This window comes from Equus przewalskii, chromosome 7 (assembly GCF_037783145.1).
Source record: "Equus przewalskii isolate Varuska chromosome 7, EquPr2, whole genome shotgun sequence".
NCBI lineage: Eukaryota > Metazoa > Chordata > Mammalia > Perissodactyla > Equidae > Equus > Equus przewalskii.
In genome coordinates this window covers 75797520-75817011 of record NC_091837.1, presented here as the reverse complement: position 1 = coordinate 75817011, position 19492 = coordinate 75797520, and the positions used below count along the sequence as shown (strand labels likewise).

Here is a 19492-nt window from a genome sequence, read left to right as displayed (position 1 = left end):
GCTGAGTGAGCCTTCACTGCTCTTAAGTCCTTTTGTTCATTCTTGACCCACTTTCAATACTTTTTACCTACCCAGATGAGTTTGTCTCTGAGAAGCAGAGACTAATTAAATGAGCACTCCTTACATGTCTAGTCCTCACTCCCAGATGTGAACCTGTATTGTACTTCTCTGTACTTCCCTGCATTATTGTCACATTGGAAGTAGTGTGTTACTGCCTTGATCAAGCCATCGTTATCTTCATCTTGACTATTATTTTCCTTAATTTACTTTCTGTTTCACTGTCTCTGCTTTGTCCCCATTCCAGATCATCTTCTACATGTTCACAAAAATTATATTTCTAAAATATAAATCTGAGCATGCTTCGCTTTTTGAAAAAGTTCACTGGCTTCAGGAAGAGGGTGTCTGATTGTTGCTGACTTGATTTGTTTCTAGCCTTCCAGTCTCATCTCCTCTACACCTGTGGTTCAAATCCCTAAATATACCTTGCTTGATATTTTTTGACACACTGTTGCAGGTCAAGTATAAAAAGCACTTATGTAACCAGAGGAAATAGTCTAGGTATTTTCTTAGGCAACCAGACCACAATAATTATGAAATTATAACTCCAAACTCCATATTTCTTTGCTCCAACCAGAGCTACCTTACTATGTAGGTTTGAGGGTATCCTTCACACTGTGTTCCTTGTAAATGGAGCCCTGAATGTAACCTGATGACACTTGTCAGCTGGACTGGCTATCCCTTCCCTGAAATCTTCCTCCTGGGGTGGAAGCATGGGTAGCTACATCAGACACGGTTTCAGCTAGAAAGAAGATTGAGCAAAGGAATCAGAGTTTCTGAGAAGTAGGCCTTCTGACAGTGTTTTGTATCCCAGTTCCCTTACGTCGCCTTCCAAATTTAGTTAGTTAGATAAGTTAGGATAGAGGTTTAGAGGTTACCGTGGAGCTGTGAGAGTCCTCTTGTCTTGAGTTTTGGATCAGAGTTCATTTGAGGGCTAGTCTCTCCACGTAACCTGTGCATTGTTTCCAAGTTGTCCAGTGATGTGGGTAGGTGCTAACAAATAAACTATTCTGGAAAAAAAGCAGCTCATAGGCTAAGATATATAGCTTAAATAATTTGGGGATTTTATGGAAAGCAGATTACTTGTCAGTTTATAGGTCAGAAGACCTTAGGTTTTTATGTATAATTTTAATTTATTGTGTTAAATTTTGTTGTTATCACTTCTGTATATGAATAATAGATGATTGTATTTCTCCAATGTCAATGTGGTCAAGTTACTTTCAACTTACTGATTTTCCTTATTACATTGGTTTGATTTTGTTAGATGAAATAAATTTCTTTTGCATCTGTTGTTTTACTTAGCTTTGTATGTATTCAAGGTATTCAAGTGTCCTTTTAAAATGAAACTCTTTTCTTCACAGCTACTTATTACTGTAGCATTCAATCAACCTGTTAAGCTTTATTCAATGAAATTTCAAGGGCCAGATAATGGTGAGTAAGGAACAGCTTTTCTTTAAACTAACTTTCTGCTCTGTAGACCTGTTAGCACATGTTTAAAACTTTTTATTAAATAAAGGTAGATATTCCTTGTTTTGGGAAAGAGTAAAATTATTTTTGGAGCAAAGCAAGGATATGAATGAATGGACAAATAATATGAGATTATTAGGGACTGAAGGCAAAAAAATGGAAACTTTTATCTTAATTCTAAAGTTTTTTATTTTAGGATTTAAGTTCCCTCTTAATCTGAAAACTACTGAACCCTTTCCTGCAACTATTACTCTAAAACTCTAAGTTCAAAGCAGCCATTTTTTAGGATCAGAACTGGGAGACATTTATTTCAAACTCCTCTTTTAGATGATAAAACTGAGGCTCTAGATCTTCCTATTTATGCTCAATTAATAATTTCATCTTCTTTCTACATATTAGGATGCTGAAAACATGATTGTGCAGACCTGGCATTTCTTTTTTTTTTTTTTTTTACTAAATAAGAATATTTTTTATTCACCCCTCCCTTTTTTTTAATGTGTCTGTTGAGGTTTTTTTGTTGAGGGGATGGGTGGGGGAGGACTAGAGTGTTTTTTTGTTTTTGTTTTTTTTTAATTGATTGGGAGAAACAGCCAGCACCCTATTTATCAGATGGCATTCCTTTCTCATTTGTTATTCTAAGTTTTCATGTATTCGTGATTTTTCATTTATAAAATTGTACCTTTATTCTGAAAATACAAAATATTTGAAAATACTGTAGAAGTGAGTATTTAAGCAATGTGAATATTTAAGATTCCTTAATCAGCCATAGAATAGGGACCTTAGACTATGCCATGAAGTTAAAGGACCTAAGACATTCTATAAAAGTGCTCTTACCACTGAGCACATCCTAATCCCTAAGATGAAATTTGGCAGTTTGTATAATTCATTTCCTTTTGGCTAAATGTTGTCACAGATAACGCTTTCCTCCTAACTAACAAACTGTACCAGTTGTTGGCACTTGCAAGACCCAGCTCAAATGTTACTGCATTTATGAAACTTTTGTTAACATCCATATACTGTCAGACTCCATTGCCTCCCTCCCTGTACCTCTTCACTAGTAGCGTTACATTTATCATAGTATGTTTTTTGTAGTTGAAGCTGAGAACTCTGTATGTGTATGTACATGTATATGTATGTATGTGTTTTAGTCTAGTATTCCTAATACTTAGTATAATGCTTTCAGGCCAAGGGGTATACCAGTAAATGTCTATTGAAAAAACCAAAACGGCTATAAAAATACTGACTTTCTTACAATTTCTAAAGATAGAGGTCTACAAAGGTGTATATATGTAGGTATGTGTGTATGTGTGTCTGTATAGTGTGAATGTAATGATAAAGGGAAGAAGTATTGTATGTTTGTAGTTTTTAGCATTTAATTTTATTCTACCGTTTTATAGGTCAGGGTCCTAAATACGTAAAAATTTTTATCAATCTACCTCGATCTATGGATTTTGAAGAGGCAGAAAGAAGTGAACCAACTCAAGCTCTGGAACTAACAGAGGATGATATTAAAGAAGATGGCATTGTCCCACTTCGTTATGTTAAGTTTCAGAATGTTAACAGTGTAACTGTAAGTAGCATTTTATCCAGATGTATTTCATGAGTTTGTGGGTTATAATTCGTGGTGTAGGTGATTCTAAATGATCCTTTAATGTAGTTATTTGTCCACTTGGTTTGAAATGAATAATAAGCTAATTAAATTTTCTTCTTTTTAATTATCTATATGCCCGAAAGAGACAGGACAAGTTAATTTTTAAAAATTTGTGGACTTAGCAGTTTATTTATTTTATATGTATTTGGCAACTTTTGTTAAAAGTTTATTCTAGAACTTTTATACTTACACTGAAGATATTCCTGCTTTATCCTTCATACCTGGTGATGAGTGATGATACATTGTAAAAATCCAATTAACTTTTCTAGAACATAGAGTTTTTAATAGTGCAATGATCATGATCTCAGTAAAAATGACTTTTTAAAAAGATAATTTTACATCGTCTTAATTTATATTGTCAGCTGCTTCCTAGCAGTTATTAATTGCTTTTGTGAATTTTAGTATTGAAACCCAGCACATGCTCCCTGCCCCCCACCCCCCCCAGCCCAGTCCTTCAGAGGGGGAGGCAGGAAGGTTAGAAGAGAATCATAGAACACCTAGAAAAAGAGTTAGGAGCCAGCACATTCACTGAGAAGAAGTCTTGCCAAACTAATGTGATTTCTTTGTTTTAATGGAATGATTCTGTTTTTGTAAATTAGAAGAATGCTGTAGCACGTGTCCTTAGGGGGTTTTCAATGGAGTTTCACGGACTGTCGTTAGTAGTAAGATGAAGGGTTATAATTAAATTGAGTTTTCAGTATTTGAAATGTTCTACCCAAATGAAATTGAAGAAAATGGTTATATTAAACTAGAAGACTGGTTATAAAATATTTTCCTGACCATACTTGTATTTGTAACATATCCTCACCTGTTTCTTAAGTAATGGGAGGAAGGCATTTATTTGTTGGAAAAAGCCCTTTCAACCCAGACATCCTGATGTAATCTCCTCTGTCATTGAGAATCTCTGAGTGCAGTTATCTTGTAATAGACTCAAGTCTCTACATCCTGTGTCCTGTCTCAATCAGAATTTTAGTCAGTGACTTAAGACACAGAAAACATGGCTGTCACTTTTTTGTTGATAACGTTAAAATCGAAATGACAGTTTTGATCAGAAAGTCTAATCAAATTAAGTAGATGAATTTTTGTTTATTGAGGTCATAATAGTTTATAACATTGTGAAATTTCAGTTGTACATTATCATTTGTCAGTTACCATATAAATGTTCGCCTTCACCCTTTGTGTCCACCCCCCAATGCTGTTCCCTTTGGTAACCACTAAACTGTTCTCCTTGTCCGTGTGTTAGTTTATCTTCCACATATGAGTGAAATCATATGGTATTTGTCTTTCTCTGGCTTATTTCACTTGACATTAATACTCTCAAGGTTCATCCATATTGTAACCAATAGGACAATTTTGTCTTTTTTATGGTTGAGTAGTATTCTATTGGATGTATATAACACATCTTCTTTATCCAGTGATCAGTTGACGGGCACTTGGGTTGCTTCCACTTCTTGGCTATAGTGAATAATGCTGCGGTGAACATAGGGGTGCTTAAGTCTCTTTGAATTGTTGATTTCAAGTTCTTTGGATAAATACCCAGTAGTAGGATAGCTGGGTTGTATGGTATTTCTATTTTTAATTTTTTGAGAACTCTCCATACTGTTTTCCATAGTGGCTGTACCAGTTTGCATTCCAGCTAGCAGTGTGTGAGGGTTCCCTTTTCTCCGCATCATCTCCAATATTTGTAATTTTTTTCTTCGTGATTATAGCCATTCTAATGGGTATAAGGTGATATCTTCATATAGTTTTGATTTGCATTTCCCTGATGATTAGTGGTGTCAAACATCTTTTCATGTACCTCTTGGCCATCTGTGTATCTTCTTTGGAAAAACGTCTGTTCGTATCCTCTGCCCATTTTTTAATTGGGTTGTTTTTATTGTTCAGTTGTGTGAGTTCTTTATATATTTTGGAGATTGATCCCTTGTTGGATATGTGATTTGCAAATGTTTTCTCCCAGTTGGTGGGTTGTCTTTTTGTTTTTATTCTGGTTTCCTTTGCCTTGCAGAAGCTCTTTAGTCTGATGAAGTCCCACTTGTTTATTTTTTCTTTTGTTTCCCTTGTCCGAGTAGACATGGTATTTGAAAAGATCCTGCTAAGACCAATGTCAAAAGAGTGTACTGCCTATATTTTCTTCTAGGACTTTTATGGTTTCGGGTCTTACCTTCAAGTCTTTGATCCATTTTGAGTTAAGTTTTGTGTATGGTGAAAGATAATGGTCTACTTTCATTCTTTTGCATGTGGCTGTCCAGTTTTCCCAACACCATTTTTTGTGTGTGTGTGCGTGTGTTTTCAGATTCTTTTAAATTGCGTTATTAGTTTACAACATTGTGAAATTTCTGTTGTACATTATTACTTGTGTGCCACTATATATGTGCTCACCTTCATGCCCAGTGCCCTCCCCCCAGCTTCTTCCCCTGGTAACCACTGAACTGTTCCCTTTGTCCAAGTGTTTGTTTATCTTCCACATATGAGTGAAATCATCTGATGTTTGTCTTTGTCTATCTGGCTTACTTTACTTAACATAATACCCTCCAGGTCCATCCATGTTCTTGCAAATGGGATGATTTTGTCTTCTTTTTTTTTTTTTTAGGGCTGAGTAGTGTTCCATTGTATATATATACACCACATCTTTATCCAATCATCAGTCAGTGTGCACTTGGGTTGCTTCCATGTCTTGGCTATTGTGAATAATGCTGCAGTGAATATGGGGTGCATAAGTCATTTTGAATTGTTGGTTTCAAGTTCTTTGGATACATACCCAGTAGTGGGATAGCTGGGTCATATGGTATTTCTGTTTCTAGTTCTTTTGAGAAATCTCCATACTGTTTTCCATAGTGGCTGCACCAGTTTGCATTGCCACAAGCAGTGAATGAGGGTTCCTTCTTCTCTACAACCTCTCCAACATTTGTTATTTTCTGTCTTAGTGATTATAGCCATTTTATTGGGTGTAAGATGGTATCTTAGGGTAGTTTTGATTTGCATTTCCCAGATGATTAGTGATGTCGAACATCTTTTCATGTACTTATTGGCCATCTGCCTATTTTCTTTGGAGAAATGTCTGTTCATATTCTCTGCCCATTTTTTGATTGGGTTGTTTGTTGTTTTGTTGTTCAGTTGTGTGAGCTCTTTATGTATAATGGAGATTAACCCCTTGTCAGATATATGACTTGCAATTGTTTTCTACCAGTTGGTGGGTTGTCTTTTTGTTTTGATCCTGGTTTCCTTTGCCTTGCAGAAACTTCTTAGTCTGATGAAGTCCCACTTGTTTTTTTCTTTTATTTCCCTTGTCTGAGAAGACATGGTATTCAATAAGATCCTTTTAAGATCGATGTCAAAGAGTGTACTACCTATATTTTCTTCCAGAAGTTTTGTGGTTTCAGGTGTTTGATCCATTTTGAGTTAATTTTTGTGGTTGGCATAAGATAGTGGTGTACTTTCATTCTTTTGCATGTGGCTTCCCAGTTTTCTCAACACCATTTATTAAAGAGACTGTCTTTTCTCCATTGTATGTTCTTAGCCCCTTTGTTGAAGATTAGCTGTCCATATACTTGTGGTTTTATTTCTGGGTTTTCACCTCTGTTCCATTGATCTGTGTGCTTGTTTCTGTACCAGTACTGTGCTGTTTTGATAACAAAAGCTTTGTAGTATATTTTGAAGTCAGGAATTGTGATGCCTCCAGCTTTGTTCTTTTTTCTCAGGATTGCTTTAGCTATTCAGGGTCTTTTATTGTCCCATATGAATTTTGGGATGCTTTGTTCTATTTCTGTGAAGAATGTCATTGAGATTCTGATTGGGATTGCATTGAATCTATAGACTGCTTTAGGTAGTATGGACATTTTAACTCTGTTTAGTCTTCCAATCCATGTGTGTGGAATATCCTTCCATTTCTTTATGTCATCATTGATTTCTTTCCATAGTGTCTTATAGTTTTCATTGTATAGGTTTTTAACCTCCTTGGTGAAATTTATTCCTAGATATTTTCTTTTTGTTGCCATTCTAAATGGGATTGTATTCTTGAGTTCTCTTTCTGTTAGTTCGTTATTAGAGTATAGAAATGCAACTGACTTTTTAAGTTATTTTGTACCCTGCAGTTTTGCTGTCGTTGATTATTTCTAATAGTTTTCCTATGGATTCTTTAGGGTTTTCTATATATAAAATCATGTGGTCTGCAAACAGTGAGAGTTTCACTTCTTCATTGCCTCTTTGGACTCCTTTTATTTCTTTTTCTTGCCTAATTGCTCTGGCCAAAACCTCCAGTACTATGTTGGATAAGAGTGGCAAGAGTGGACATCCTTCTCTTGTTCCTGTTCCCAGAGGGATGGCTTTCAGTTTTTCCCCATTGAGTATGGTATTGGCTGTGGGTTGTCATATATGGCCTTTACTACATTGAGGTATTTTCCTTCTATACCCATTTTATTGAGCGTTTTTATCATAAATGGATGTTGGATCTTGTCAAATGCTTTTTCTGCATCTGTTGAGATGACCATATGGTTTTTATTTCTCATTTTGTCAATGTGGTGTATCACGTTGATTGATTTTGGATGTTGAACCATCCTTGTGTCCCTGATATAAATCCCACTTGGTCATGGTGTATGATCTTTTTAATGTATCATTGTATTTGGTTTGCCAATATTTTGTTGAAGATTTTTGCATCTGTGTTCACCAGCAATATTGACCTATAATTTTCCTTCTCTGTATTGTCCTTGTCTGGCTTTGGTATCAGGGTGATATTTGCCTTGTAGAATGTGTTAGGAAGTGTTCCTCTTCCTCAATTTTCTGGAATAGTTTGAGAAGGATAGGGATTAAATCTTTGAATGTTTGGTAGAATTCTCCAGAGAAGCCATCTGGTCCTGGGCTTTTTTGGGGGAGGTTTTTGATTACTATTTCGATCTCTTTACTTGTGATTGGTCTATTCAGATTCTCTATTTTTTCTTGGTTCAGTTTTGGGACATCGTATGAGGCTAAGAATTTATCCCCTTCTTCTAGATTGTCTAATTTGTTGGCATATAGGTTTTCATAGTATCCTTTTATAATCCTTTGTATTTCCATGGTATCATTGTAATTTCTCCTGTTTAATTTCTAATTTTATTTATTTGAGCCTTCTCTCTTTTTTTCCTTAGTGAGTCTTGCTAAACGTTTGTCAATTTTTATCTTCTCAAAGAACAGCTCTTTGTTTCATTGATCCTTTTTTGTTTGCTTCAGTTTTATTTATTTCTGCTCTTTCATTATTTCCCTCCTTCTGTGTATTTTTGGACTTTGTTTATTCTTCTTCTAATTCTGTTAGCTGTGGTTTAAGATTGCTTGTTTGAGATTTTTCTTGTTTGTTAAGGTGGGCCTGTATTGCTATGAATTTCCCTCTTAGGTCTGCTTTTGCTGCGTCCCATTTGAGTTGGTATGGTCTATTTTAATTCTTATTTGTCTCCAGATACTTTTTGATTTCTCCATGATCCATTGGTTGTTCATTAGCATGTTGTTTAGTCTCCACATGTTTGTCACTTTCCCAGCTTTTTTCTTGTAGTTGATTTCTTGTTTCATAGCATTATGGTCCAAAAAGCTGCTTGATATGATTTTAATCTTCTTAAATTTATTGAGGCTTGCCTTGTTTCTCAACATATGGTCTGTCCTTGAGAATATTCCATGTGCACTTGAGAAGAATGTGTATTCTGTTGTTTTTGAGTGGAGTGTTCTATATATGTGTGTCTATTAAGTCCATCTGGTCTAGTTTTTCATTTAAATCCACTATTTCCTTGTTGACTTTCTATCTGGATGATCTATCCATTGATGTAAGTCTGGTATTAATGTCTCCTGATCTTACTGTGTTGTTGTTAATATTTCCTTTTAGGTTTGTTAGTAGTTGCTTTATGTACTTCAGTGCCCATATGTTGGGTGCATTGCATATATATTTATAAGTGTATGTCATCTTGGTGGAGTGTCCCTTTTATCATTATATACTGTCCCCCTTTGTCTCTCACTACCTTTTTTGTTTTGAAGTCTACTTTGTCTGATAAAAGTTTGGCAACACCTGCTTTCTTTGTTTTCCATTACTTTGGAGTATTGTGTTCCCATCCCTTCACTCTGAGCCTGTATTTGTCTTTAGAGCTGAGATCTGTTTCCTGCAGACAGCACATTGTTGAGTCTTGTTTTCTAATTCATCCTGCCACTCTGTCTTTTGATTGGAGAATTCAATCCATTTACATTTAGAGTGCTTATTGATATATGAGGGCTGAATGCTGCCATTTTTATTGCTTGTTTTCTGGTTCTTCTGCATTTTCTCTTTTTTCTCGTCTCATGTATTTCAGACTACCACTTCAGTTTGGTAGTTCTCTGTGATGGTTTTCTTAGTTTTGTCTTTATTTATCATTTGTGTCTCTGCTCTGGTTACTTGTTTAGTGGTTACCATGAGGTTTGTATAAAAAAATCTCCTAGATGAGATAGTCCATTTTCTCTTATCCTCTTATTTTCTTAGACTAAGCTGATTCTGTCCCTTTCTAAGTTATTATTGTCACAGCTTATTCAATTTTGTCTTGTGAGTTTGTGCTTAAAATGATAAAATTAGATTTATTTTTGGTGTTTTCTTTCCCTCCATCTTTAACGTTATAAAACTGTTTGCTATCCTGTTCTGATAGAGATCTGCAATTTTCTGATTTTGTCTACCTATTTCTGTCCTTGCTCAAGGCTTCATAAACTGTTTCCTGTTTTTATCAGGTGTGAGGCCCATCTTGAGCATTTCTTGTAGGTGGTGGGGTTCTTGTTGTGATGAACTTCCTTAACTTTTGTTTATCTGTGAAAGTTTTATTTCTCCATCATATCTGAAGGGTATTTTCACTGGATAGGGTATTCTTCACTGAAAGTTTTTGTCTTTCAGAAGTTTGTATATATCATTCCTCTCTCTCCTAGCCTGTAAGGTTTCTGCTGAGAAATCTGCTGAAAGCCTGATAGGAGTTCCTTTGTAAGTTTTTTTTTATGTCTTGCTGCCCTTCATATTTTTCCTTTGTTATTGACTTTGCTAGCTTTACTACTATATGCTTTGGAGAAGGTCTTTTTACATTGATATAATTAGGAAATCTGTTAGCTTCCTTCACTTGTATTTGCAGGTCTTTCCCCATGTTTGGCAAGTTTTCAGCTGTTATTTCTTTCAACAAGCTTTCTGCTCCATTCTCCTCTTCTTCCCCTGGATTACCTATAATCCTTATGTTGCGTTTTCTAATTGAGTCAGATATTTCATGGAGAATTTTCTTCTTTTTACTCTTAGTTCTCTTTCCTCCTCCGCCTGAAGCAGTTCTAAATTTCTGTCTTCCCTACTGCTGAATCTCTCCTCCATAATAGTAGCTGTGTTATTCAGGGAGTCCAGATTTTTCTTTATCTCATCCTTTGTTTTTCATCTCCAACATTTCTGATTGATTTTTCCTTATAGTTTCAATCTATTTTGTGAAGTTCCTGATTTCATTGAACTGTCTATCTGTATTTTCTTGTAACTCATTAGTTTTTTTATGATAGCTATTTTGAATTCTCTGTCATTTAGATTATAAATTTCTGTGCCTTCAGGATTGATTTCTAGCTGTTTGTCATTTTCCTGCTAGTCTGGAGTGTTAATATATTTTTTCATACTGTTTGATGATGTGGATTTGTCCCTCTGCATTGTGATAGTATTTGGTTGCAGATTCCACCTGTTCCCACAGGGTAGGGGTCAAAAGCTATATATTCTGAGCCTGCCGCGACCCTAGCTCGCTCGATCACAGCTGCTGCTGCTTTTCTATCCTACATGCTGGCACTGTGGCCCACCGGCTGAGCTTGAGTGCCAGGTGGTGAGAGGGGCACTTTGTTTTGCCTGCATGATCCCAGGGCTGTTCTCGCTCTGCTCTCACTCTCTGCTGTCCTGGGGTACTGGCTTGATGAAGACACCCCTGCAATACATTAGCCACCTCTGTGTGGGACTTTGCCATGGGCTGTGAGGGAACTTGGAGAGCGAAGGTGTTCCTGCAGAGGGCCACCCCACCCCCAGTACATGAATTTCAAAAGTGTGAATATAACCTTTTGCTTAGATTTAGAGAGCATTACAAATAAATGAATGGAGAGCTTATTTAGTAGTCTACTTAAAGATTTGGAGTTTCTAATTGATAATCTCAGTTTGAGATGAATGTGTGGTTGCCTATAACAATAAAAATTCATGAGTGCCATTTGAGAATGAAAGAAGTATGTTGTCCAAATCCAGAGAAGCAATGTTCTTAAGCAGACAGCATCTAAAGTATTGTGTTTTAAAAAATGGAGCAAATAAAATTAATTTCTATATATCGAAAAAGGATCTGTGAGTAAAACTTCTGTCTCCTAACATACCCAGGCTAGTTCTTAAATAGAAATAAAGAATCAAGCTTAGAAAAATATGCAGGCTGTAGTATCTTTTTAGCAGATGATTTCCAATACTGTTTTTTCCCTCTTAATATCCTTGGAAATACAGTGAATGAATGAGTATCAGAAATAATATAACTACAGAAATTTTCCTCAGTGAAAAACTACAATTTTAATAAAATTTCAACAGTGATCTGCGCATTGTAATCATGAATTTCATACTCTCTTAACATTCATTCTCTGTAAAGAATTTAATTATGACCCCTCCCACGACTACACTAAATTGTCAGGAACTTCTTGTATGTCTGGGTGTCTTGCCATGACATCCCTGGAGAGGGTGAGAATAGCAGAGCAAATAGTGGAATCAGTAGTTCTGTAGGAGTACCAAGTCTAAATGTAATTTGGATTCATCCTTAAAAAGATGGGAGGGCAGGGGCCGGTCCCATGGCTGAGTGAAGTTTGTGTGCTCTGCTTCGGCAGCCCAGAGTTTCGCTGGTTTGGATCCTGGGTGTGGACATGGCATCGCTCATCAGGTCATGCTGAGGTGAGGTCCCTCATAGCACAAGCAGAAGGACCTACACCTAGAATATACGACTGTGTACTGGGGGGCTTTGGGGAGAAGAAAGGCAAAAAAAAGAAGATTGGCAATAGATGTCAGCTCAGGTGCCAATCTTTAAGGAAAAAAAAAAGAATGGAGGGCATTTTTATTAATAATATAAGGAAATCAATCTTAAAACATGTTTGTGAAAAAAGAATTGTAATTGTTAATGTAAATTTTTTTTTTTTTGGTAGATATTTGTTCAGTCCAATCAAGGTGAAGAAGAAACAACAAGAATTTCATATTTTACTTTTATTGGTACTCCAGTCCAGGCAACAAATATGAATGACTTCAAACGAGTAAGTTTGTTTGAATGATGCTTAGGAGAAGTAAAAATACAGTTTTAAAGAAATAATTTCGTAAAGACCAAAATGATATCGTGTCATGAAATTTTGAAAGTTAAACTAGGACAGTAAGTTCTCCTAATCGCATTTTTAAATATCCAACTAAAAGAAATCTGTAATAAAAAATGGTAAGTCCTGCTGATAATAGTGTCTGTTAATGAATGGCATCCAAATAAGAGGGTAAGAATAATTGTTTGGTTACAGAAAGTAGTTAGGAATAATGGAAAAATAGAAGTAAGTTAAATCATTATTATTAGTCAATTTTTAAGAACTTTGCTACATTAAGGTTATGATTATCATTCTGATGAAAACATACTTAAAATGACTTGAATAATTTTGGTCAAAAAGAGTGGACTCAGTTTTACTACTCTGAAATGCTTTCAAACCATGTCTGTGTGCTGAAAGAACATTTCAGCAAACAAATTTTCAGTGAACAGTCAGGTTTTATTTTTATATATTTAATTTTTTTTTTTTGAGGACACAGTCCTAAGGTTTGCAAAGAATTTATAAGGTACATGGGAACTTTAGGAATGAGAACATTTTGTACATTCGTGGAACTGCTTCTAATTGGTAACACTTTCTTAGGGTGACTCTTAAAATATACAACCACAGGTCATAGAAGTACCACTGAGAGCTTTATCAGCACAGAACCCAGTTGCTACACACAGATGAAACGTGCCGCAGCACAGGAGATGTAGGTATCACTGTGTTTCTGATAGCTGCCTGTAGCAGAATCTAGGACTTGAGGTTATTATGAGAGAGGAAGAGTTTCCCTAGGGCTGCTGGCACATGGAGGAAGAGGCACCCAGCTTAACAATTTAGACCCCAGTTTGGGGAGTTAGAGCAGTGGAACATCCTGAAAACTTGCTTCTTTTAGTGGTATCTATAGATCTAATTTTAATTCAATTACAGAAGAATTCATAAAATTGCGTAATGGTGGATGAGCTTGTAAAATTGTATGCTGTTTTGACAAAATTGATAACCTGACAATAGATAGTTTAACTGGTCATTTTTCAACTACTGTCTTACTGTCTCACAGTATAATTCGCTTTTGGGAGCTGTAGGAACAATTAGGTACTTAGATCAGTCATGTCAAGTGTTTGACATATGTATAATGACAGGTCAGAAGAAGCAGAGATTAAACATCTACGTTTTTATGATATGAAATATGCTGTGCTGGGAAAATGTGTGAGCAGCAGAGATGTTTTTGGTTGCCTGCTTTGTTAGTTTGCTCGTTTGAATTAAATGCCATTGGATTTTACTTTTCTTGTGCCTTGCATAGTTTGTTAGCTTAATCTTTTCATAAAATCTATTGCTCTAAATCCCATTATTTCCTCATAGATTAATTTGTCTCTAGTTTCTGTGTCTCATCTCAACTTATGCTATGTGATTTCTGTTTTCTTCTCTAAGTAATCACTACTCTCTCTTGTTCATCTTCTTACCAACCTGCCATTCGGTTATAGTTTTTCTAATGTGCATTAATATTGTCCATCTGAGAATCTGTCTTCACCTCTTTGTTTTTAACATCCTGCCTCCCACCCCGTTTTTCTCTTTTTTGACTACCAGACTACCTTTTTTGGACTGTCTTTGGTATAGCACAAGTGTTAGACCTTTCTTGCTTGAGAGTATTTGTGTTTGCTTTATATTTTGGCTATTTGTTCATTTAACTAAATAGTTTTTTACCTGATTTAAAATTACTGTAAAGCAATAGTTCTCAACTTTTTGGTCTCAGGACCCCTTTACAGTATTAAATGTTATTAAAGGCCAAAAAGAACTTTTATTTATGTGGGGTATATTTATCTAATGTTTTAACATTTAAGAAATTAAAAATAAATTTAAAAATATTTAAATTTATATTTACAAATAATAAGCTCATATGTTAACACAAATAATATTTTTAAATTAAAATACATATTTTCCAAGACAAAACCAATTTAGTGAGAAAAGGAGCATTGTTTTATACTTTTATCAATTTCTTTACTGTCTAGTTAATAGAATCATCTCATTCTCATATCTGCTTCTGCATTCAGTCGCTTTTGCTGTCACAGGTCATGTAGCCTGTGGAAAACTTTATTGTACACTTGTGAGACAATGAAAGTTAGAAAGGCAAATAACAATTGAGCATTATTATGAAAATAGTTTTGACCTTGAAGACTTCGTGAAAGAGTCTCAGGGAGCCCCAGCCTGGACCACACTGAGAACTGCTGCAAGAATAATTTAATACTATAATGGACTCCCTTTTTGGTGTTCTGGATTTCTTAGTCGCTTGCTTTAGTGTTTGATAAATTTTAATTGGTTGAATTATTTTATTATGTACGTTAATATTACATTTCCTTTTAATAGTTTCTGAATGAGATTTGTTCTGCTTGTGTCATTCATTGCCCTGTAGGGTTATTCCTCAAAAGTAAGCTAATATTTCAGTGTTTTTTTTGTATTATGCTAAATCAGCAATTTCAATGTAGGAAAATTGCAAAAAAAATTAGTTTATGTTTAACTGCAATTAGCTGGTTTGGTCCTTGTATGGATAGAGTCACTGGTTAGAAGTTATAAATGAGTTTGGTTTCTAGTGAAGGAAATAACAAATACATGTATGGGACTTGTCTCTATATTACTATTCTAGGTACAGTCATGATCCTTGTCTATATCGAGTTTATATTCTTGAAGTATAATGCAAAACATTTGGAAAGTTAATCAAAATTAATCAAAGCTTAGTTCAAGGTTCTCTTCCTCCACAGAGTATTCTCTCTCTTCTACGTTCCCAGCCCAGTGATAGATCCTTCTTCCCCAAAATGGGTGAGAAAGCATGAGAATATTTTGTGGAGAAAGAGGGCCTTGAACTAAATTTTGAGAGTAGAAATGGATAGAGGAAAAGATAGCAGTGGGCACTCCAGGTGGAATGGAGAAATGGAATTTGGGTATGAAAGTGGGAAGGTGCACGACTCATTCAAGGACAGGTCAAGTACAGCACTTCTTTCCCTTTGTTTAGTCTGAATTTTAAAGGGAACCCATAGTAATTAGAATTTCAAATTTCAAAATAGATTTGGTATGTACTTTATCACGACAGGAAAGTTTTGATACCTTTTTGTGTAGTGAAGAGAGCCATATAAAATAGTTTAATGAATGATAAAATACAATTAGCATTTTCAGTTTACGTTTTTATGTTGTATGAGTTGTTTTTAGATAATTTTTAGCTTTGAGAATGTCATTGACCTTCTCCTTATGTCACTAAGATGGCAGAAGCTAAGGTAAAGCTGATGAATCTTGGATGTGGATAGAAATCTTAGACCACCTTGCATGCTATTACCATTTTATTAGGTTATACTTTTAAGATTTGATAGACTAGTACACACCTTTCACTTGTCTGGTTTTGGCTCGTATGGGCATTGTGCACAGATTATAATATACACTTATGCTGTTTGTAGTTGTAAATGGATTCTTTGTGTTTCGGCATGAGAAGCTTGCCATCTGAATTGGAAGTAGATGTTTTCTTTGCTAAAATAGGCTCTTTACATGGGTTGCTTTATTTTAATACAAAAGTAATAAAATGTAAGTGTACAAAAATGAGCAAAATTGAAGGGACTTCTGCTTTTTAAGGAATGAGGTGCATGTGAAAAGCAGAGCAGATTTTCTATCACTGTAATAAAAATAGACTTCTAAACTGGCCGTTCACCGTATCAGCTATTTTTGTAACATTTCTGTCTGTTTATTTTTCAGCTTTTTTAATCCAACTCAAATGAACTAAAAACAGAAGATTTTTTAAAATGAAGTAATATAAAGATTGGCCTTATCTCACTCTACTCCCCTCCTTGCTTCTCTGCTCATCTAGCACCTGTCTGCTCTCACCCTTCCCATGTTCTCGCCATTGCTGGTGCAAGATTTCTACAGCTTCTGTCATCTGGATCAGCCTTGTTACCTAGATTTCCTCAACCATCTCTCTCTTCACATCACATTCTAGTCATGTTTCTCAATTGGCCTTTTGTTTTGTTTTGGTTTTGTTTTGGGCTTGCAACTAGGTGTGCTTTAATTTCATTACCATACCATGTTGCTCCCCCGACTTGTTATTTTTTTAACTTTCTCCTGTCTCATATTAAATTTTGTACTACATTTTGAGAAATAATACTGCTACAAAACTTACGTTGTTGTAAATGCTTTCAGATATAACTATTTGTTGGATAATGTTTTAATCCAATCTAAAGTTTAAATTTTGTTTTTTAGGAACTATAGAATCATTTTGGAAATCAATATGAACAGTTTCCTCAAGTTCTTTTTTACCAGTACTAGTATGATATATTGATTAGGCTGTAGTTGAGAGATGTGAGTTTTCTTTTCTCATTAGAACTGTTGGCCAGAAGCTTTTTTGCTGATTAATTGTGGGCGTGTCCTCTGCTTTGCCTACCCAAGTGAGCTAAAGGCCAGTTGAAAGTCTTATGGACTGAATGTTAGGCTGGGTTAAAATATTAACATAGAAGATCACTGGATTCTTTTTGGCATCTAATTTTGATGTACCTAGACTTTTGCTTGTCTGAGGTGTAATATAAAGCCTTAAAAATGAATAAAAGAGCTTTACCATTGGGGTGAGAAAAATCTATATTGGAATGCTGAATTTCTTCTTTTTTACAGAGAGTACACATTGGCAAGTTGAGAGTTATCAACCTGTGAAACAGTATGCAGATTTGTGTCTTCTGTATCACATCTGCTAAAATTTTAATTTTTAATATTAGTTGTTTTTGTTTTCTTTTGCTTAATCTAATAGCTCTGTGTTTTGCATGTTCCCAAGTGATATAATGATGAATAATGCTTTCAGTGTTTATCTGCTTAAATTTATTTGTGATACAAATAGTGCCACCTCCCCTTCTTTCTTAAGAAGGCTCCCCTTGGCTCTGAAAACCTAAATTTCTTATTTTCATCCACATACTCTTTTATGAAACTATCTCTTTCATCTTTCTGGCTTTTTGGACTTTCTAACACATGATTTCTTTCGATCAGAGAGGAGTTCTTTCAAAGTAATAAAAGTGGTTTTCCTCAAGGTGGGGAAAATAGTATTTCTAGCATCATGTAATTGGGAATTCAGTGGAAAAAGTTTTTATAATCTTCCCTCATGAATGACATTGACCCAGGCATGTTCTGATTTAGACCAGACATGTACTGAAGACCTTTATGAGTCTTGCTTTAGTCAGGCACACTGCTATTTAGAACAGAATCAATATAAAGTATGAAAATTACGTTTACAAATATACGTAGAAATCTTTTTGTATACAAATATATATTCAATAGCTTGTGAGTAGATTTCTTTAGAGGCATTTCTGCTATGAGAATACAGTATCTATTGATAACCTTTAGATTTGAAGTAAAGTATTCAATCAGAACATAGTTATAGAACACTCCTGCAGAAGCTTTATTTTCTAAATCTGTTGGTAGAAACCAAGTTTACTCTGCATTTTTTTTGCCACATTTATAGCAAGTAGGATGTTTTTTAAGCCACTGCAGTAGAGAAATTTTCTAATCATTGACAGAAACAAGATTTATTCTTTATATTTTTTAATAGTACGTTTGTAGCAACCAGGGTGTTTTAAAAATGGAAACTAAGCAAAATTAATCATTTTTAATCTGTTTTCATTGCATGTCTATATACTGAGAGAAAAGTGTAGAAACCTGTCATCTTGGGCATGAAGACATAAGTTTAGCATAATCTTAATTCTAGATTATTTTGTGATTGACATTTGATTTCTAATTGCCTAAAAATAGGTATGCCCAATATGTTTTACTTATATAGCATCATTTTTTTATTAACTTCTCTAAACTGTTAACCTTGTTTTGAAAAATTGTATTACTTTTTCTTAAAACAGTGTGGGAAACCAGAAATAGCCTGCATGTGTTTTATTTTTAATTTCTTGAGGCTGGGAGGGGAGGGAGGGACACAGTTTGCTTCAACAATGAAAATATACTGCATGCCAAAAAAATGCAGAGATGAAAATTAATACCTGGTTTTAAAGATGATTACCAATTAGTAATATTATTTTGAAAATAACCCATATTTCTACATCAATAAGATTATATAAAAGTTATTTTTGTTTTTCTAGGTAGTTGGCAAAAAAGGTGAAAGCCACTAAGGTACAAAAGACACTGGAAGACCATGTTGCAATCAGATCTACAGCTCCTGGATAATTGCTTGATTCTCGCCAGAGACTGTCAATATTCCATTCATTGCCATTACCAATAAATCATTGCTTTTGTTCAGATGATATCACTAGTGTTTCTATTGTAATCTTGATACATGCAATTGTAAATAAAAGTCACTACTTTTGCCAAGCTCAATTTTTGTCATTCTAAATAAGTGTGTTCTCTTTCCATTTATTTGAAAATTGGCCAACTTTTGACCTTAGAAGAGACTTAAGTGTCTGGTAGCATATTGATCAAAAGCCAGTTTCTCTCCTTAGAGGAGCAAAACTCTTTTAGGGAATTAAGGAGTGTGTGTGTGTTCATATGCACACACACACACACACACACACACACACAGAGCAAGTGATTTTGATAAATGGGCTTGGAACAGGTAACTGTGTTCAAATGAGTACTAACTCATATGTTTATTAAACAGCATTTGGGTATCTGGGCAATAGAAATTACTCAAATTATAAACTACCAGAAATAAACACAAGTTAAATGAAATTTAACTGTTTTCACCTAAACTGTTAGTTAATGGGACCACAGATTTTAATCTTTCTGGAAAGACCTTAAAAATTCAAGTCAGCCATTTTCTGTACTAGTGGAGGTATGTTGAAATCTGATGGTAGGGGAAAATATGGTACCATGAATTCATGAAGCAACAGGAATTAGTATCTTTTAATCAAGTATGTATTATCTTAACTTCAAAAATAATCAATGTAAATACACAGAATATGATTTAAGGTTGACAATGAATTGACCAAATGTATATGTTTAAAAGGTCTTTCACAAAAGGCTGGCAAAGCAAAAAATCTGTTTCTTACTGCTTTTTCTTTGATCTCAAAACTGTAATCTGGAAAGTATTGG

The 19492-nt window shown here is 34.8% G+C and overlaps 1 protein-coding gene across 5 annotated transcripts in view; it reads left to right on the top strand.

Annotated features, from left to right (window-relative positions):
- Nucleotides 1-18778, top strand: part of TXNL1 (thioredoxin like 1) — a 38180-nt gene extending 19402 nt beyond the window's left edge. Inside the window, exons 5-10 of one of the 5 annotated variants that reach the window (XR_011542056.1) lie at nucleotides 1419-1488; nucleotides 2922-3094; nucleotides 12314-12418; nucleotides 13076-13157; nucleotides 17084-17126; nucleotides 18544-18778. Coding sequence is in view for 2 of the 5 variants with exons in the window: in XM_070627687.1 (XP_070483788.1) it covers nucleotides 1419-1488; nucleotides 2922-3094; nucleotides 12314-12418; nucleotides 17084-17122 (387 nt within the window). In the remaining 3 variants the exon portion in view is untranslated. Of the gene's footprint in view, nucleotides 1-1418; nucleotides 1489-2921; nucleotides 3095-12313; nucleotides 12419-13075; nucleotides 13158-16177; nucleotides 17127-18543 lie in introns of all 5 variants that reach the window. The other 4 variants (XR_011542057.1, XR_011542058.1, XM_070627687.1 and 1 more) reach the window with 4 other exon arrangements.
- Nucleotides 18779-19492: the final 714 nt, after the last annotated feature.